A 21616-nucleotide genomic window follows, 5' to 3' on the forward strand; every position below is an offset into this window, starting at 1 on the left:
TCGCCCACGTCCCAGCTCTTAAATTACTTCCTAGGTTGGATATTAGGGAAAGGTTCTTCACCCAGAGGGTGGTTGGGCACTGAACAGGCTCCCCAGGGCAGTGGTCACAGCACCAGTCTGACAGAGTCCAAGGAGTGTTTGGACAACACTCTCAGGCACATGGTGTGATTCCTGTTGTTGTCCTGTGCAGGGCCAGGAGCTGGACTCGATGATCCTTGTGGGTCCCTTCCAACTCAGGATATTTTATGATTCTCTCTGAACATGCCATCAGATTTTGGAAATTGCAGCCCACCATGCTGCTGAGAGAGTCAGATTTTAATTCAGCAATGCTCCAAGATCAGCCCTGTTGCCGTGACCCACATCACTCCCCCCTGCTCTCCACATTCATTGTGGCAGGGAAGAGTTTAATTCTTTTCAGCAGATGAAATCCATGCAGTGAAGACCTAAAGCTTTCAGAAAAACCCCGAACAACACACCACTATAGCAGAACCCCCTTAATTCAGCTGCAGGATTTCAATAAAGAGAAACATCTAAGGGAATTTTGATAACTTGAAGGCAAGGCACACGCTCGCTGCCGAGCCGAGGCAGACAGCACAGGCTTTTAAAAGCTTTCTGATTTACTTTTATATAAGAAAGAACGCAAAAGGCAAACCACATGTAAAAGGAACTCTGGAAAACCGAGCCTTGCAAAGGAAACAGGATGGATCACATCACCAGTTTTTTGGGGTTGCAAGGTTGTTTTGCAGATAACAGCAGAGATCTCTACTTAAACACTCATTATATGGTCCAGTCAAGGGCTGTGGCAGAGATTTCTCCTCTTGGCCTCACACTTTCATGTGGATCCCACATCCATATAACAATCTCCATCTTCTCCAGGGGACTGGAAGCAGCAGGAACTCATGATCCAAAAAGTTTTCTCTGGAACGGTGAGCAAGGAAAAGGAAAGGGCTGGCAGAGAGGATGGGCCAGACTGGCTCATGGATCCATGGCTGTGAGGGAGTAAAGGAGGAGCTGTGCCAGCTGTGCCCTGCACAGACACAGGTTTTCCATGGATCCCCCTGCCACAGGTAGAGCTGCATGGGACAGCCAGTGCTGGTGGCGTTCCCAATCCAGCCAGGATCATCATGCAATCTGGGACTCTTTTACCCCCTGCCAGGTTTTTCAGCTTTTTGTGCATCTTCCAGCTTATCCCTATGACCATAATGCCCTGGACTGCAGAAGCAGGTAAGGGGCACAGAGGATAGGAACGAAGAAAGCCAAAGTTGTTTCACAACCTACTCATTTCGGCCATGGATGTTGCCAGAAAGCACCAGGAGCACTAAAAAAAAAAGGCACAGCACCAAGGAACCCACATCCTGCCTCCAACACAGGTGACTTGCTGCACTGGCACCACCACAGCCCATCACACCTTCCAGCTTCTCAAAAGTTAGTCCAGGTCCTTTGGTTCTTGGTGTTTCTTCCATAAGTTCCTCAGCCTGGTGGGATCAGTAAGAAATACCTGCACAAAGTGCTGGTCCAACGTTGGTCCTGCTTATCCAGAGCTTTGAGCTCTGGCTCCCCAGGGATGTGGTGCTGTGGGGTCCCCCAGGGATATCCTCCAGCCTGGGGTGGAGTGCAGGAGTGTTAAGCACCTCCCTCTTTTCTACACAACAACCTTGGCACAGCAAACAAAAACACTGTTTTCAGGATCACAGCAGGTTTTATTCCCTCAGTTTCTTCCCTACATATCTTATTTGTCCTGCATCATTGTATTTCAGACTTTTGAAATTCACCAGCAGTTAAAAAAAACTCAAAAAATTGTATTAAAAGTATCTCCCAAAGCCAGACGAGCCCACTCTGTTAACTGTATTCTCCCTCTCCCCCATAAAGCATGAATAAGATCCTTTCCAAAGTGCCCAGGGCATCTTCCCTCTCATCACTTACAGGGACAAAAATGAGGACACTCACGCAGAGTTTGGGCCATCCAAGCCAACCCTGAGCAGCAGAAAGAAGAGCCCCAAACTGTTTAAGGGTTCAAACACTATTTAGAAAATATTTCTTAAAAAAAAAAAAAAAAAAAAGACATAATTTGCCTAAGATTTAGCTGCAGGGTGGTTTCCAGATTCAATTTTAAGTCGCATTTAAGCCACATTCAGGCACAAGAGCAGGGGATCTGCCTCCGGTACAGCTGGAGAGAGGAGCAGGCCCGGCCTGCTGGAAGCAGGTGCTGCTGCTGCCAAGCTCCTCTTCATCTCAAACCCCGCCTGAGAAGCACCAGCACAACAGCAGGTTTTTTTGGATGCTTCCCTTCACATCACAGCCCAGCCTGACTCTGATTAATTAATGGAGCCTGCTGAAATCCCAGCCTTAGCTACTCTGGCTGCTGCCAGCTACAGCGAGCTGCACAGCTGCCTTCCACTCCCACTTGAGAGACTTTGTATTTACCAAGTATTAATTAGATGAATGTGAAGCACCATTTTCCAGGCAGGGGAAATCATCTGCTCTCTCCCTGCCCTGTAACAAGCCCATACTGGGGCAAGTCTGAAAAGGGAGCAGGTAGAAGTGGCTCCTCCTTGCTCTGCACATCTGGCACTTTTCGTATTTCGCTGCTTGTGCTGCCCCACGTGACAAGCACTTCACTCCTGCTAGATCTGAAAAGGCAACAGCCCTGTGGAAGACGGAGTTGGAGTCCCTCCCCCTCTGCAGAAAACCACCAGAGCTGGTCCTCGAGACTGCCCTGACAGTCAGAGCCACTAAATGGGAAGAGCCTCTGTCTCTGAGGGCTCCTCCAAGTTCCAGGAGCTGCTGAACAAGTGACTCTGCCAGAAAAGCACAAGCAGTGAATCCTCCCCCTCCACAAGTCCTCCAGACCAGGCTGGGCAGATATTTGTCAGGAATGAGCACAGGTAACCCTGCCCACGAGAAGAGAAGGGGACGGGGCGGTCACCCAAGATCTCCCCTACACCTGAAGTGCTGTCATTTCATGGAAAACATTCAAGGCACAGCTGTTCCTCCTGGTGGCAACATCTGCACCACGGATGCTGCAGTCGACACCAGTAATTGCAGCATGAAGGGCTTCAAGCAAACACCCATTTGGAAAAAAAATGGAAGAAATGTCAAGGAAGGCTGAAGGCTGTGACGGAGGGCAAGCGTCAGTGGTAAACAACTGATCAGCTAAATTTAGGAAGGCAGGTTGGGAGCTCTCCATGACCAGTTGGGTGTCTTCAGTTCAGACCAGTGAGTCAACTGAAAACATTTAACTATGACCGTGATGGGCTTTATAGAGAACTCCAAGATAAATGAAGGGAAAAAGGTTATCTAATAATTACAGTCACTGTTTCACATCCAGCTGCATCCACAGCTCAGCCTGACCTTTGAGGAACAATGAATAATGCACCACTCTGGTGAATGTTCCCCTTCCTTGATAGACCATCAGCACGCTGGTAAAAGAGAGCCTCTCCTGTTTGTCCTTTGCTCACTGCTTGGCTCAACTTCTTTATGTAAGAGCACCTGGAAAGTCAGAAAAATATCACACCTGCTCCAAAATATTTCCACTGTAATTTCACATTATCAAACTCCTCAAACCAGTGGTGCTCCAACATCTGCTGCAGGAGAAGCAGCAGTGGAGCAAAGCTGTTGTGAAACACTGGGTCAAACTGATCTCTCTGTCTTGTGACACCAACAGGGAACCAATCTCCAATGCTCAAGCTACTGATCTCCAAAACATCCAGAAACAGAAAGAACACATCCAGGCAGAGCTGGACCTGGATTTCTGTTTTGGCCATGATAGGTCATGCCTTGTTGTTGGGCTGCATTTTCATCCCCTGTAAATTGAGACAGAGCAGAGAGGTGTGAGGGGCGCTGGGGGAGAGCTGAATTGTAGCAAACAGCTACTGAGCTCTGCAGCTGGTCATGAGAAGCCAAGAATGAGCAAAGAGGGGACTTTCTGGGAGACCATCTGGCATGGTAAGGGAGCACAACCCCATGCATGGGAATGCAGTGGTTTTCCAAGCTGTAAAATCAATTGCAATTCACTTGCTCTGCAGCACTGCCTGTTCCAGGCAGACCTCACCTTTAGCCTGGCCCATTTCATGTATCCAGAATTCAGAGTCTTTTTGTGGACTTCCACTGGCTTCAGACCAGGCCCCACCAGAGCAGGCCCAGCAGGCACCAAGCCCCAGGACCAACTGTTGACCAGGCTCATGTGGCACGGGGGAGCAGAGGCTCGGGGCAGGAGGGTGTTGTGCCAAGAGAGACAGCAGAATGAGGGGGAGCTGGAGCTCACATTGCTAACACTGGGGCTTGCCAGAGTGTTTAAGTGCCAGCGACCTGCTTTGGCCAGTGGCTAGTAACAAGGGGATCATTCTGGCAGGATTCAAAGCAAACCTCTGCACCTGTTCAGACAAAGCACAAAGATAAAAAGGTCTATTCAAAGGGAGGAGAGCAGAAGGGGACAGTCCCACCAACGGCTCTCCCCCAGCACTTGCTAGTGTTCACACGTTAGGATATGAATGCTGAATGGCTGGGGGGTCACAGAGAGTTTGTGCTTTCCCCCAGCTTCCCCAGGAGGTGTGTGACCAGTTTCTGCAGGGCCTCAGCCCGGACCACCGAGACGCGCAGCACTTCCTCGTGGTTGGCTTTCTCCTGGCTGTCATAGCTCATCACCACTTTGTTGGTGATGAGGGAGATCCCAAGGACTCGGAGGCCACAATGCCTGGCCACAATCACCTCTGGGACAGTGCTCATGCCTATGGTGGGAGAGGAAAGGACCAGAATGAGTCAGGATTTACACCAAACAAAATCTCTCCAAGGCTGCAAACCACCATCCTACCTCCAAAGCACATGCCCTTGTCTCCTTCCCCCCACCTCCCTGTTCCTGAGCCCTGCAATAGTTAAAGGATGTGACACTTAGAAGGCTCAAATAGCTGCAGCACTACAGTTACTACTCTGCTCAGCACAATAAACCTCCTGCATTTGATCCCTGAGCCACAGCTCCCTCCTCAAGACGTGTCAGGCTGCTTGCAGCCTTGCTGAGGAAAGTACTGATGTGCTGTGTCATTTGGCTCCTCTCTTCCCCAGTTAAATAACCTATTGCAAAGAAAAACGGCTTTGAGGGGAGCTGAGCTCCTTTCCTCACACACAATGAATCTGCAAAGTATTAATGAACAGACTTCCACGAGCCGGGGGCCAAGCTGGAGGAATCATATGGATCATGGCCCTTACTTTCCTTGTGCATAGTTGGGAAGGTATCCATGATTACCATCCCTAAACAAGACTCTTATGGGGGGCTGGTTTGTAGGGAGAAAGCACAGCGAAAATCTTCACGGTGTCAGAATTAAAAAAAAAAAAAATTAGAAAAAGACTCAGCTCTGGTGAAGTGGAGCCATCTGAGCATAAGAGACTTGTGCTTGGGAAACAAACACAATGTTGTGCTGCCATCCCTGCCCCGGGCAGCCATAAGCACGGGGACTTTCTGCAGATCCATCCAAGGAGCTGCACTAAGCCACTGCAGAACGAAGTAGAAACACACAGAGCTCGTTTCCCCAGCCCCGGGAGACTTAAGAGACTCAAAGACTGAAGCAAGTCAGCGTTGAGCAGAATTAACTGTATAATCCATGTGCCCAACCAACCCTGCCAGCCCAGCCTGGGCTCACCCACGGCGTCGGCTCCCAGCGCCTGCAGCACCCGGCACTCGGCGACGGTCTCGTAGCAGGGCCCGGCCAGCACACAGTACACTCCTTCCCTGGTGAAGCTCAGGAAGCCCAGCTCCTGGGCACTCTCCTTTGCCAGGCCCAGCAGATCCTGTTCATAAGCATCTGACATGCAGGGAAACCTCACCCCAAACCTGCAAGGCAGTAAAAAGACACAGCCGTGTGACACCGCGACCTTCCCGTCCTTCAGAGTCCAGGGGTGCTCATCCTTTGGGGAGAGGGGAAATGTCAAGGGCAGAGCAGCCTCTCATTCTGCCCTTATCATCAGATCACTCTCAAATCAGAGAATCATAGAATAGTTTGGGTTTGAAGGGGCCTTTAAAGGCTATCTCATCCAAACTCCTGCAGTGAGCAGGGACACCTTCAACTAGATCAGGTTGCTCAGAGCCCTGTCCAACCTGACCTTGAATGTTTCCAGGAACAGGGTATCTACCACCTCTTGGGCATGACATTTCTGCTAGATCTAATCACCCAAAACTCTCAGAACATAGAAGTTATGGCTGTTGGAAGGTCTGATGCTGCTTATTTACTGCACAAACACTTCTGAAATGGTCATTCAATTCTTTTTGTCTCCACGAGCACTGATGGCCAGTTCTCTCTCTCCCCAGTAATTGCTCATAGTGACTTTTAAACACTGTCCACCAAACAGTTGTTGCCCTTTGGGCTCCCTGAGGCACAGAGTCCCACAGGCTGTCCCAGGGAGGGGGTTTGAGCAGGCCCTGATGGAGCACCAGCCACCACATTTAAGGCCCATCCCAGCAGGCAGCTACTAACATCTTGGAGCTCCAGGGCCATATTTTAGGTAGCCTGCATCCTCTGCTTCAAGGCTGGGTTTCTTGCTTGCCTTAGGTCTTAAGATAACAGCTCAGTCCTGCTCCTGAATCTTTCTACTGGCTCATGGAGAGCAGAGTAGATGGCAAAGATTGTTATGCTGCCACTGAGGAAACCTGGAAAATAAACTCCCAGCCATATTCACCAGTGCAGTTCAGTAGGAGTGGACCGGGTCCCTCATTTAGGCTATTAAAGCTCCTGCTTGTTTACATGTTCTTCCAGCTGAATGCTTAGGGCAGGAGGTGGCTTATTTTGTTTTTATAAACAATAAATATTATATAAATAAAAACAAACTTTCCCTTCTGGTCGAAGGCAATAAGTACTCATCACTATGAAAATTGCTTCCCTTTCCTGAAGGATGGCCAGCAACGCAGAAGCCAATCTCTAATTTATTAAAAAAATATTATTTCCACATCACTTCATTGCCTCTGGTTTTGCTCTGTTGTGCTTAGATAAATCCTTCCTGGTAGCTCAGCTGGACAGGATTTCAGGAGTTTGCTCAGCTAAAGCTCCGCAATGCTTTGAAACCTGATTCATAAAGACCTTTTGCCCATTTTGATGCCTTGGTCAGCAGTGCAAAAGTCACCTCCCAGAGCACTGCAGTCTTCACCAGGAAGCTGCCTCTGGGAGGCAATGAGGCAGCTCTGCTGCCTTTGAACGTTGTCCAGATGCAGTTGTTTGATTGGCGTTTCTCCTCCTGCTCCAGAGCAATTATGCAAGTCCAGAGAGCTTTAAACATTCCATGTGGCTTCTCTGCTTTTGATCACTCTTTCCTCCAACCCACAGCACTACCTACAAAGATGTAAAGATGTTCCACTTCAGATGGCTACTGTCCTCTCGCCATGGAATCGCAGCACAGTGGTTATTTCTCCCGAGGCAGCTGCCGGCACCTTTCAGATTCTTCACAAGCAGGAGCCGGGTCTGCTGTTACATCAGGAAGGAACTAACCTAAGTGAAAGCCAGGCAGGCCACCTTATTCTCAGCAGAACTTTCTCTCTGGAAAGATCCAAGGACAATCCAGATGCCTGCCCAGCAAACATGTCCATTTTTCAGGATGAAGGTACCAACCCAACAACAGATTTAACCATCTTATTATCTGAACTCACTCTTTGCTCATAAACTACCACTTCCTTCACCACCTCCTTCAGCAGCCTGTTCTCTGGCTTCACATATCTGGCTGTCTCCTGGCCTTTTTTCCTGCCAGCTTGGTTAGGAAATAATTCTTGCTCCTGTTTTCTCCTTGTCACAATCTGGCCTCTTTCTTTCCTGCTTGTGACAGCGCTGGATCTTTACTGCTTCCATGTTGATTTTCCTGACAACTGATATGCTTTCCTTTGCTCAGCCTGGATCTCCAGTGGACGTGTCCTCACACCCTTTTTAGCCCCATCTGAGAGCCAAAGGGCTTCTCTTTGTGAGCACTGCTCCATCTGGAATGTAACCTCTCAGTGCCATGACCTTGCTCATGCTGGTTGCCTTCCACCCTACCAGACTGGTGGTGTCTTGGAAGGATTTTAGGATCATAAATTCATGCTGGAAGGGACCTCGAGGTCTCCTAGTCCAAAATCCCTCTCAAAGCAACTTTATGCCCAGAGGCAACTGCAGTCTGGGGTGAGGATATGTTGGAAGCCCCTCTCTGCTCTGACCACAGGGTAAAGATTCTGCTACACAGCCAGTACAGGAAACCTGACCTCACAGCAAAACCAGCAGCAGGTCAGTCTTGTAGGTCTAGAGGTCTCTGAAGAAGCTGCCAAGACAACCTTCTCTCATCAGAGCAATGCCTTCAATGAATCCATTCTGTTAACAATGGCACCCCAGCTTAACAACCTGGATACAAGTGTGGCTATCAGGAGATTTGGAGGTTTTATCTTTGCCCTGCTCTCACTGCCTGGCCTCTGTTGTACCCCTTCCATCACACCAGAAATGGCTGTTGGTAAACACAGGCTGGGGACACTGCAGTTCACCAACTGCTCAGTTAACAGGAACCAGCAGAGAGAGGGGTTGACAAGAAGAGACAGCAGTGGGTCATGTCAGGAGAGGATCGGAAGCCTACTTGTATGGCACAGAACATTCTGGGCTTGTAAGAGTAAGCAACAGCCAAGGCAGGGTGCTTGAGGAGGGCAGGGCAGGTGGCACAGCACACACAGCTATTGCTTTAACTCTTCCCTTGTGCACACCTGGAGCCAGACTCTACTCTCAGTAAATATCTGTCAGCAGGCACAACAGGCAGCCCCAGCCTGTGGCTGGAGGAAGAAAGGATTCATTGGTAACATGGAGCTGATGCCTTCTTACCTCTCATCATTTGGTCCACGCAGTGGATTCTGCCCTCCCAAGCCAAACAAGCTGATGTGGTCTCTTATGAACATGATGTCCCCCACTTGGAAGTGGGGATTCAGTCCTCCAGCAGCATTTGTGACAATCAAGATCTCCACCCCCAGGAGAAAGAAGACCCTGATGGGAAAGGTGACCTGGAAGAACCAAAGGCACATGTGCAATGAATATCAGAGCCAACAGACAGCTACTGCTACTGCATTTGTAGTATCACAATTGGTGGGTGCAAAGAAGGGTCTATACACAGAGACAAATCAACCTTCTCCAATTCTAAACATTCTTCTAATTTAAACAGAATTTTAATGGTTTTTAAACATATTAAAACCTAATCTTGTAATGAACACCATTAAAATCCAAGCCCACACTTCCCACAGTTGCACTAAGGTCAAATGAAGGTGGTACAGAAAGAACATACAGATAGTTCTTCCTCACTGCCAAGGACTTGCAGAGATCAAACCACTGTGCTGACTGAAGTGACTACTTATGCATATGGCCCTGGAGTGCAATCCAAAGTTAAGGAACAACTGGGAACTGGAAAAAAATTTTAACAGTTTTATTTTGAGGAGTCACAAAGGAACTGGGATGATAGCTGCTCCCTCTCAAATGCTAGAGAGGCTGTGAGCAGAAAATTTCCCAACTGTGGACACCACTTCTTTAAGAAACCAGTTAATTTTAACAGACAAACATGTCTTGATTAAACTAGTTACGTATTGAGTGATTTTAAAATAGTTGTTTTTTTCTGTAAAAAGCTGAGTGGTGCCAAATGTTGTGGTTTATATCCAAACACAAATCAACCTCAGCCACCTGGAAAATCTCAAAGCTATCCAAATAAAAAAAAGAACACACAACACTGTCAGAGAGTAAATATTATTGGTGTTTTCTAACAGAAATGTACATATGTGTATGTTAGGCAGTATAAATGCAACTATCCACACACTCCTATATGTTAGCTGGGAGGGTATAGCAAGTTGCAGTAGCCAGGGAGTTTTTTCTAGGGGGAAAAAAAAAGCTGTAAACTATACAAATGCAAAAGAAGATTAAAATAGATTATTCTTATCAGAGTTTTCTGGTTGCTGATTTAAATCATGATTAAACTGCCTGAGTTAAAGAATGTAAATTAATCTGCCTTGTATGATGAACTGTTTTCCCCTGCAAGTGTAACAGGGTTAGCCAATTTGTGTGGCTGCACAGCATCACCTTCACCCAGTAGAAGCCTCTTGGTTTGAACTCCCAATTTTATTTTTCGGGGAGAAATCTGAAATCTAAGAAAGCCTCACTTCAAGAGCAATGCAAGTTCATTGTGAGAGCTAACAATGCGCAGCTAGATAGCAAAGAAAGCAGTCGCTTTTGCTTTTTTCTGCCTTTTTCTTTTTACACTCTCCCTGCGTGAGTGTTTTCCTCGAGGAGGACTCACCGTGCTGACAGAGTAGCCTTCGTAGGAGTGGAAACGCCCCTGCATGCACACGCAGGGCTGCCCGCTCAGCTCCCCAAACACCAGCCTGCCAACGTGCCCTGCAACTGCAAACCAACACAGCGTCACTTCACTCGCAGGTCTCGAGGCCTTGGGGCTTCAGAGGGGTCTGCCAGGCCATGGCTTTGCTCTGCAGCGAGAGCAGGGGCTGGAAGCCGAATAAATAAATAAACACATATTTCTGTGCTACGGTGTTTATATTTTTTCACTCTGAACACACATTTCAGCACCGAGGGACTGGCGCGCGGGGCGATGCCAAGAGGAGCGCGTCGGCTCAGGTGATCTCTGGGTGAGGCTGTGCTGCAGGGCTGCCCAGGGGTGGGATGCTGGTGCCCTGGGGTTGTGCTGACCTGTGCTCCGTGGGAAGTGAGGGATGTCCTCGTAGGGAAAGACTGTCTTATTATCCAACACGTCAGCCAGGCCTCCCAGTCCGGAGCCGCAGATGATGGCGATTTTTGGGCGCTGGACGGTTCGGGCACGTAACCAATCTGCTGTTTCCTTGTACACCTCATAGCTGTTCCTGCAGAAGGAAAACAGGTCAGGGAGACTATCAACCCATTCAAAGAACAAGCTTCAAAGGATACAAGTCCTGAAAAGGTGCAAAGAAAAGGAAATTTCATTAAGGCTATAATAATAGAAGCTTCACTGCTATTATTGAAGATGTATCGCTTTTAATCTCATGTATATACCCAGGGAAGGCATTTGAATCATCTTTGCCAGTTTCATTCTGTCATTGAAGAATGGCTAATGATACCTAGATCACAGAAATGTCACAAGGCATAACCACTCCTGCTTCTGATGGGCTCTGGTCTCTCCAGAGTCACCGAAGGAAGGCAAAAGCACACTTAGACTGAGAAATTGCAACCTATATGTGTGTGCACAGGGATGTGCAGCCTGTGATGGGGAAACCCAAGAGGATGGAACTCCAAAGGCACCTCAACAGCATGGCTGGAGTGCTGGGCTGATGAAAAAGTAGACACTGTCCTCTGCAGTAGCCTGACTACTGAGACATAGGGCAAGAATCATCTACAGAGATGGAGGAGCCAATCTCCGTAAGTGTTGAGTGCCATCAGCTCCCAGTGCCTCCTTCAGGGCCTGGTACCACACCTCAAACACCCACCTTCTCGATCCCTCGTGCCTTCAGCACAGGAGGATAAACATGGAGATCTCCCTCAGCCTCTTCTCTCCCACAGAGTGGGCAGGGGGCACAGTCTAGTCCTAGGCAAGAGGTCCAAGGACATCAGTCTACATCAAAACAAGTGAAAACCAGGAATTTGGGCTCCAGAGTTTATGCCCATTTAAGAGGGGGACTGCTCCAACACCTTGGCAAAAAAAGTCTTATGCAGCACTGAGCCCCCCTGCCAGGAGGTGGGATAGAAGTTGGCATTAGTGTGTACTCTGTACAGTCGTGCAGTTGTCTCAGGGGAGGGGAGAGAAGTTCAATTTTTAACCTCTTAGCCCAGTATTCAGGTGCTTTAATCACAGTTTTGAAACACGATCAATAGGGAAATAATCCGATAATCCTGTTTCCAACAGGACAATGCAGATACCTCCTGAAAGTCAATACCAAGGTCGATTGGAAACTCTCCTCAAAAGCAGGGGTACCAACAGCAGTTCTTGATAGCAACTCAATCATTACCATTGATGAGCAGAATTAATGACTGTACAAGGTAGAGGACGAGGTCCTGGAGTGAACCAACACAGGTAGGGGTAAAAAGGTTCTCTATATGAGAAGCTGATCTGCTTATTGAGAGGTGAGAGAATCAGACACTGCGAGGCCTCCAGTCAATTTTACATCACCTGTGATGCTGATAAGCACTCACCGTCTGCTTCGTGAATGTTTATTTTTTGGTGGTTTTTTTTTTTTTTTAACCAAGTCTCTTGATTTCTAGAGGTGTAAACCTCAGTACTGTTGTGATGTTGCTGTCTGCAGCCTTAGAGGATATGCAGAAAAGCTTTCACAGTGGTGCTCCTCACTCCAGGAGGTGTCAGGCCACTGACTAAGAGGATTTGACTGCCTGTGTACAACTGAGTCCTCCAACTGAGGTATCAGACATTGAAACAGAGGATCTCAAGCCTATGTTTTTTCTTCCTTTATACTGACAGGGTAGGTAGTTACTGCACAGATATTTTCTGTGAGCTTTTCCTCTCCTAGCTGTCCAGCTCCTACTGCAAGTCCTGTCCAACGTGTTGTACAACAAACTTATGTTCCCAGTTACAAACTGTGATGTCAAAAATGCCCGAAAATATCATAAACCTGCAATCCAATAAGAAGAAATAACTTCCATATACATGGATTAAAAAGAAGAGTCCTACTTAGCTGAAACACTTTTCAAAGGAAAAGTCTGGAAATGAGGAAGTTTATTTACCGTCACATATTGTTGAATTTTCCAAGTGTACCATGAGCTCCTGAAATAAGCAGGAGCTGTGAAAATGACATTAATGAGGTCTACACTTGACTATATTATCGCTTGCTCCCAGACAAAAGCTTTAAAAGTGCTTTACATACATTAATGAACAATTTCACCCAATCTCTCCATTGAATAACTGTAATCCTTGTTTGGAAATTCAAGGGAACCAAGAGAATTTATATGCAATACCCAAGTTTTTGACATACCTGTGGCAGGCATGAGAAAAGAACGAGGTCACCAGGATCTGCTCTTCCTCTTGACCATAATCCCCTTTGTCTCTGTATTTTTTTTTAAAAAAGGTGCATACACCCTTGCAAAATAACATTAAAGAATGGATATTACTCCTATATCCTCAGAAATTTTAGGAGTGCAGGATGAATCACTCGATGTCTGCTGAAGATATCGGGTCTGACTGAGCTGTGCCAAGTTCCAGGGATTTTTTTTTTTCTCTTCTTAAACAGAAGATATTAAAATACTTCTTACCCAAAGAACTAAAACTCCAGTGCTGCACATGTCTCCCTGCCTGGATGGAGCTCCAGCCAGCGTGCAGGGGCCTGGCAGAGCCCTGTCCATCCCAAAGGCTTTGGGCACGTCAGAGCTGTCCCTAGTGCTGAGAGCACAGCCACGCCAAAATTAATCTGCCTGCAGTATTTGGTTTTCAGAAGCCTTCCAGATGCACACATCAAAGGGACTGGCGAGCACTGATAATTTCTGAATTTCAGGGAGATAATTTCAGGGAGATACCTGCACAGCAGGAGCAGAGGGGGAGCTCGATCTGTGGGTCACCAACCACATTGTTTAGCCCGGAACCGCACGAGCACGAGGCCTGTGCGAGCTTTTTGACTGCTTGAATTAATACATGTAGCACAAAGGCCCCTTCAGCTACTCTGCCTCCAACAATGCACACCTAATAATAGTGCTCAGTAGCATCGCTTTGGATTAAATCACAGGATCAGCTGAAAGCACAATCCCCTTTATTGTGATTGCTGTCATCCGCCGCGGAAACGCCTCTGTTGCAAAACACAGGACTGTCACCGGTGACAGATCTTTTATGGCACGAAAAACCCCACCCTCATTGTGCTCCTGGGTCGGTTGAGAGCAAATCCACGTAAAAAAAAAAAGCAGACATATCCCAATAAACAGCTAAAGCATTGGTTTGGGGGCACACAGCCATACGTATTCGCAGCCTGTGCCTCTCCACATGAGATAGTTGCCTCTTCTGGCCCATAACCTCTCCCAAGGTCACCTGCCACTGCCATATTTCATAATACCAGCACCTGACACAGGCAGATGGCCAGATTCCTCTTCAATAATACGATGTTTACTTCTGAGCAGCCTTTGTCTGACATTTATTGAGTGCCCAGTAGGAAGGAGAGGAAAACGACGTGAGAAAAAGAGATGCAATTTCACCAGCCCCTTTCCAGCCAGGATGTCTGTGCATCCCCTGTTTCACAGCACCTTACCTGTCTTCCTCTGCATAGGCCATCCTCCTCCTCTCTGGTTAACCAAAAGAAGGGGATGGGTGGTGGAAAGGGAGCTGCAGGTTTTTGTTTGACCAAAGGGCAGAGGCCTGTTGAACCTGCAGAAGCTGCTGCTGCCTCTGGCCGTGAGTCCGGGAGGTGTGTCCCAGCTTCCCCTGAGCACCTCCAATCCCCGAGTAGGAGGGGCATGGCCAGGACATCTGCTTTTCTGGCCTCACCCCACATGACACACATGCTCTAGAGCTCCACAGAAAGCTCACACGCAACACACACACTTTAGAATGCGCATTAAGCCTGGAAATTCCACACGCACGCACACGACTGTGCTGACAAGGGATCTGCCTGGATTTGCACACTCTTGCATCACCTGGGAACCAGCTGGTAGCTGGAGTCACCTGCTCCTTTGCAATTCCAACCCCTGGGAGCGTGGCATGAGCTCACTGGGAGCGTGCAGACTCTGCAGGATGACCCGTGCCAGCCACCACTGCAATGAGAGCTTTCCACAGCCCACACCATTGTCCTCCCATCCTTTCATGGCAGCCAGGGGTGATGACCCATTAGCTCCTCCCCCAGATTTATTTATTTATTTATTTGCTCACACATTTAATTGCCTCACCCTTCCCAAAAGGAAATACTGCCTTGAGAGGTGCTAAACCTCTGTTCAGCTGAGTATGGGAGACACGGGGAAAAAAAGTCAGAGGCCTCATCATCTGCCCTTCTAATTTCAGCTTTGTTTTATATGAAAACAAAGCTTAAAACAAGCTTTTTGTGTGGATCTGTTTGTGTGACAGTGTATGATCTCAACAACTGATGTCAGCCACATTTTACAGAGAGCCAGAGATGTTTCCAAGACAATTGGATGCCAAAAAAATTCAAGAAAAGCAGTGATGAGTAGAGACCTTACATGCCCCAGATAAAAGGCCACAGCTAAAATATGCATTCACAGCTTAATAGATCCAGAGGGGACACATGGGGGTAGAATTTATAAATATCCCAAACAGGGACAAAACCTCAATCAGAACTTGTCAATTCCTAGACAAATCAGCCAGACATTTAAGAATAAAAATTAGAAATCTGGGCAGCACCCATTCCAAGTCTCGTATTTCTTTTTGCTTCCATTCATCTCTACCTCTTGGTCTTGAAGACCTCACATCAAACATCCCATTTGTTGCCCCAGAAAACTGTCTCAGAGAACTTCAAATTCAAACGAAGTAATAAAATGCAGCAAGAAAACCCCTGGGCATTTTTAGGGAGATATATATTTCATTTTGGAAAACAAAAACCCAGTGCCGGCCTTGACGCCAGCACAGGCTGGGAGTCTGTAACAACCAGCAGAATTTAAACATCAAATTCTGTTTTATTTCCTGAAAGGTACAGTTGGCACCAAAGAAACAGAAAATGGATCTGATCAGAAACCATAATAAGGGCCCTTCTCCCTCAAGTTCTTGACCCTCTTCTCCCTTTCTTCTGTGTGTTCCCACTTCCACCACATTCTTACTTTCTCTTAGAAAGCTTAAAATGCCTGTTCTCTAAAGACAAGCAGGTGAGAGTGCTGCCACTTCAGGGCCCAGCAGTACACTGCTGCCCTGGCGTGGTGCATCTTGCTCTCAGTTTGCTGGAGGCAGTGGAAAAAAATCAACATTAAGGGTCTAATATTGCTCTATAAATCATTTTCCCTTCTGTGCCCTCTTTCTAACTCTGTTTTCACCACGTTCCCCCTCATTTTTCACACGTCTCCTTTTTGTCGTTCTCATTCTTGTATCTCTGAACCTCAGTCATCTCTGTCTCTGCCTGTTCTGGGTATATCCTCTGTTTTCTACAGTGTTGTTTTTCTGCACAAAACACAGCAGACTGAGAGCAGAGATGGTTTGGGGCAGATTTAACTGCACCAAACCCTGTGCCCAAAGAAGGCCCACACTGCTTAGCCAGGAGCCACCGTGCCAGAGGACCTAAAACAGGGTCTTAGAGCCACTTCCCAGCTCCCTCAGGTCTTTTTGCCCTCTGGAAGACCAAGCTCCTCTTGCCATCACTCAGGACTTCTTTGAAAGCCATTATTTGCTCCCATTAATTAAATTACAGAGCAATGCTAGGCCAATAACGTTGATTTTCCATACAGTTTGTTGGTATCAGCAGAGTTCTGATGCCCCCCAGATATGTTCCCTTCTTTAGCCTTAATCTGATTACGTTCATTAATCTGATTCTTTTTTGCAAAGCAGACAAGAGAGATCAGACAGCCTGAGAGCTCTTCCCAATTTGTCCTCGTCTAAGACAATCTCCTTCCTAGCTTGGATTTACATGGAAAACAGGATTATCAAAAAGGGACCATTTTATCTATCTTTCTGCAGTGTCTGTTATTCAACAGCAACAAAAATTAACTTGAGTTTTAACCTGTAATGCTGCATCGGCTGGACAAGGGCGAGATAAAGGTTCACCCTGCTAGGAAAAAATTAATTTGAGCACTGAGGGCATTCATGCCAATTAGACTGTAGGGAGAACTCCAGAGCAGATCCATCCAGAAAAATAAGCTATTGAATAGATTGTGTAATCCTGAAAAAAGTATTGATGGTCTTCTGTCCTGAAAGAATCTCACTCATCTCTTTCTGTATGTATGTGTCTGCAGCAATTTGTATCTATAATCCTGATTTCACTGACTTGGCTGTCGTTCAAGCCCTGCTTCTGTAGCTAGAACTTCAACTGCTACAGGATGCAGGCACAATCACCTGAAATCATTTTCTAACACTGCTTTACATTCCTACAGCAATTTCTATCTAAAGAAGTGTCGTGAAGTATTTTGCAAGCATTTCATCAAAACATTTAATTAATGCTTTAGGGTAAGTCTCCCACTTCCCTGTGTGCTGACATTATCACAGCATCAAATTACTTTGCAGTCTTCTCACCCATACTGCACATCACTCCTTTGGGAAGGGGAACTGAGCTGCAGAAGCATGAATGGGGTGTCTACACAGTGAGGACAACCCTGATTAGCCTATCCAGAAGAAAATATCCCCCCAAAGCCCTACAGGCATTACCAGACCCTTACAGGTGCAGTGCTCAACTGCCTAGGGGAATTTTTCCCAATTCCTTTCATCCTTAGAAAAGCCAGGATTCTGCCCCTGTGTTTTGGAGGAAGGTGAAATGGATAAAGCTTTGAAAGATTTTGCTTTTCTGCTGACTACCAAAAGCACAGGTTCCAGGTTTGATTAAGAAAAGTCACTAAATGCCAAGAACTAATCAGTTGTGGTTTTGTAGCAATTTGGAAACTCTTCATTTGGGAAATTCATGATTGTTTGTACGCTGGTTAGCCTGGACAGCCACTGGAGTGTCACCAGCCACAGGAAAGTTAAATAAAATCGAATTATAAACCAGAAAAAGTTATTCCCCTACAGACCATTGTAACAGAAACCTCTAGCAAGATCTGCTGGAAGTGGTGCCTGTGCTGCTCACTGTAAGTGGACAGAAAAGACACCTCTGACCAGAGTGGATGCAGCAAAGGGATGGCCAAGGGAACAGAAAACCAGACGTTCAAAGAGCTTGTCATGGTTAGCTGAGCAAAATAAGAGCAAAGCAATGCTCTGATGACAGCCTGAAAATGTTGCCATGGAGGCAGGAGAGATACAGAAACTTAAGACAGGCAGCAGGAAGCCAGGGAGATGCGTGTTCAGTTAGGCAAGACGTCAGAAAAAAGCTTCCAGCCGCCCAAAATGTGCAGCCCTGAACAGCCCTCCTGTGAGGGCAGTGAGGAAATGGCTTTTAGGGCAGAGATCAGTTAATGTAAAGGGTTTCATGATGTTTACTGGCAGGGAAGCAGGCACAGCGCTCACAAATTGTAAGGCAGCTCTGTAAAAACTCTGTAAAGCTCTGTAAAAACTCACTGTCTTTATAAGATTCAGGCAGAAAGAGAAAGCAACTTGATGAAACCTGTGAATAAATGATACCACAGAAAACAGTAAAAGAGCAGAGATGCCTTAATACCAGCCAACACTTCCATCTTCCAGCCCTAGAAGAGGTGTCAAACAGCAAAGGATAAGGCTGGGGTTGTGGCCATGGGGGTTTGCAGAAGCAAAGGCACCCATGCCAAGGAATTCAGTGAGAAAAGGTATAAAAAGGACCTTTTGGGGATTTGAGGGAAAGGAGTTGTACTTTCTGAAGGGATAAAATCAGCACAACCAGGGATCAGCAGTATGTCAGGCTCGGGATGAACGGATGGGCTTTTTGCTTTGGAAGTGCTTTGAGGCAGGCAAAAAATCAGAGGGCTCAGGGGAAAGTGTGGTGGATGGCTGAAACAACACTTTAGTGAAGATAAGTGGAAAAGAAACCACAGATCCTGGCAGATTAGAAACTACAAAAGGCCAGGTACCCCTCTGGCCCACAATAAACAGAAATAACTTGAAAAGAACTAAAAATTCTAAGGAATAAGGAAGAAATGCTTTCAGGCCTGTCACAGAAGAAAACAATTCTCAGATAGTTAAATGATACTACACAGCTCTATGTATCACTAAAGATTCTTGAAAACAGATATATTCCCCTATTCAACACAGGTAAATACAGTTCATATTCTGGCATCACAGCAAGCTGTTGGCCTGGGGCTCCAATGTGCTGCTCCACAGGAAGAATATGACTTTTCCATGGGCAGGACACTTACTCCTATCAAAACAGCAGAGGACCAAGGTTCCTCCTGCTTTGTGGTCTGGTTTTCACTAATCAGTCATACTTTCACACTGTGGAACTGGATGCCAGACCTTTCACCAGGCCCCAGGACCATGTTCCCATTTCTCCAAAAGCTCTCCTTGGAAAATGCTGCTTTCTGGAGGTCAGTAGGTGAACAGAGCACCATTTGTAGCCATGGTCTGTCAGGATGTATTTGTGCTGTTCCAACAGGATCAATGCTTCCTCATTATCTCATTTGTGGAGCAATAATGACACATTATTGAAAAGTCTATAGGTTTTCTTTTTCATCTCACTGATTTTTGTTTAAATAAGCAAAGGTTAGACAACCGTAGATCATTTCACTAATTGTCTACATTAGATGTAGTTTACTGAACTCTCCCAACTCACTCTCCCTGTAGCTGATGGTGGCTGCAATTCTTGCAGGGAGGAAAATGAAATGTAGATCTGTCTGACTTTGGACTGCAGGCCAGGAGCAGAACAAGAATGACCCTTACAGAGCAGTCCCCAAGGTCATGCAAAGCCACTGCATTAAGGGCAACCAGCCATCCCAGCATCGTGCACCACAGATGACAGTGCTGTCAGACACTGCACTGGGCAAAGTTTAGGCACTGAATTAGCAATAAATCTAATCACAATCATGCACATAATCACTGTGGATGATTCTTCTCACACCTGACTGAGAGCCTTCTCCTGACTACTCTACCACAGCAATGCTATCCCAAAATTACATGGGTTTGGGGCTGATCTTTAGAAGCAGGGTGAGAAGTATGGGATGTCCTACAGAATCTATGGATTTTCTGCCAGGGCTCACCATAGTCTTCCCAGAGGACATCCAGTATGACTGAAAGAGCTCCCAAATGCTCCAGGTAATACTCCCCATCTCCATCACATAGTATAATTACACAAGGAAAAAGAAAAAAGTCAGAGACGTAAACAAGAGGATGCTGTTCTTAATGAGATGTTTAACTGCCCAGTATTCCCTCAAAGGCAGATGCTTCCATCTGGGGCTGTTGGTGCCACAGCTGTGCACACAGGTTATGGTCTGACTGGGAAAAGATCAGCTGTCAATCAGCTGGTAAAGATTAGGTCCACAGAAGCAGGACTAATCCATGAACAGAGTGCTATGTTCCCATTTTCAGTGTCCTACATGGACAAAAAACTAAAAAAGGTATTATTATGCATAATACAAAAGCATCTACTCAGATTTGTGCTTTAACTTGAAGAGATTTCAAAAAACATAGGAGGACTCTGAAGCTCACAAGCTGAGTTAAAGGTTTAATTTCATAAAAAGTATCACATTTTTCTTAAGTGTGCTGTTCAATCACATTTATTTTAGCTAGGGCTCTTGTACTGTCACATGCCCAGTGACGAATTGCTCTCTCCTCTGTTTTGGAAGAGCCTTATCTTCAGCAGTCCAGGAGACTGACACTGAAAAGCTGCAAACTACAGTAAAAGCCTCGTAGGGTAGGACAGAAAAGGTCAAAGTCTTTCTTACCACTTTCCCCTACGAGCTGAATAGTAGTTTTCCTCTCGGTAGCGTTATCCAAACACTTAAGAACCCAAGAACACGTGGCAAGGTGATTTAAGTGTTTAAGAAGAAATTAAAAAGAATCAACCCTTAAGCTCAATGACTTAATTACCCGTGGCCCACAGAAGTCAGTCAGTGCAAGTCTGGTGCCTGGTGTGTGAGCACACAGGAATAACAAAAGGAAGGTCACTGAAACATCACAGCACCACTGCAGGTACCGGAGGGAAAGCCAAAAGTAAAGGAAAGCTCTGTTCAGGATTTTACTACAAACACAAGACACAAATGTTTCAGACTGTACCACATTCTCATTAACTTTAAATTCTCATGAGCTAAAGATCAGATTTTAGCAATGCCATTACCGAGTGCCCTGAGCAATAAAAGAGAGACCACGCCCCCAGCTCCCCACCTCACCAGCTGCTCACCTGCTTTCATTCATTTGCCCCAGCTCTCCCTCCCACCCTTACACAGCCAAACATGTTGATTGATTACAAGTGATTTTCAAACAGGCCAGTCAAAGGGTGAAGAGGTGTTGCAGACACAGAAATCTTCCATCTGCACCTCAACTCTTTTCTCATTAGGTAAAACTTCTGGTGAGGTAGCCAGTACCTTTTGGTTACACTCCTTAGTAGGGGTCAATAGGAGAGTTTTAGCTTTAAAAAATACATTATCTTTTTTTTTTTTCTCCAAGGGATTACAAGAGTTTTAGTCCTGTATTCCTTTTCCTGTATTCCTGTGGGCTTTTTCTATACTTATGGTTCTGTTTTGTAGTACTATTGCTTCATTTTCGAAAATAGGCAAGTAGCTTAAAAGAAAAGAGAGACGCTGTCTGGTTATAGATTTCTTACTTTAATATATTAGTTCTTTTATTACCTAGAGCAGGAGAAAAGATCACTTACCTATACACTATTAAATCCTTAAGATGGACATGTCAAGGGTTTTTTTTCCAATTACTGGGCTTTTAGCAAAATTTTCCCAAGTCATATCATCAATTGTGGAGTTCTTTGTAGTCACAGCACTGAATTTCTGTACCAAAACTACTTCTGGCTTAGGGCTCAATTGAGCTTCGTGAAGAAGTATGTGAGAGTGCAAAAGTCAATAGCAGGAAGCCTGGCATTGAAGCCAAAGGATTTCTGCTTACTCATGCTCCCGTGTTGGCTGTTTGTTCCCAAACGGGCTGGCAATGCCTCATTCCTGAAACTGCATATAGG

At 46.2% G+C, this 21616-nt stretch overlaps 1 protein-coding gene across 1 annotated transcript; it reads right to left on the bottom strand.

Annotated features, from left to right (window-relative positions):
* Positions 1-717: 717 nt before the first annotated feature.
* PNP (purine nucleoside phosphorylase) lies at positions 718-14336 on the bottom strand. The gene is made up of 6 exons (XM_027646660.1): positions 14195-14336; positions 10671-10840; positions 10264-10367; positions 8811-8986; positions 5634-5824; positions 718-4727 (listed from the first exon to the last, which is right to left on the bottom strand). The coding sequence occupies exons 1-6, from the start codon at positions 14215-14217 to the stop codon at positions 4510-4512; spliced, it is 882 nt and encodes a 293-aa protein (XP_027502461.1). The 5' UTR covers positions 14218-14336; the 3' UTR covers positions 718-4509.
* Positions 14337-21616: the final 7280 nt, after the last annotated feature.

The sequence above is a fragment of the Corapipo altera genome, unplaced genomic scaffold (genome assembly GCF_003945725.1).
Source record: "Corapipo altera isolate COAL_440 unplaced genomic scaffold, ASM394572v1 62, whole genome shotgun sequence".
NCBI lineage: Eukaryota > Metazoa > Chordata > Aves > Passeriformes > Pipridae > Corapipo > Corapipo altera.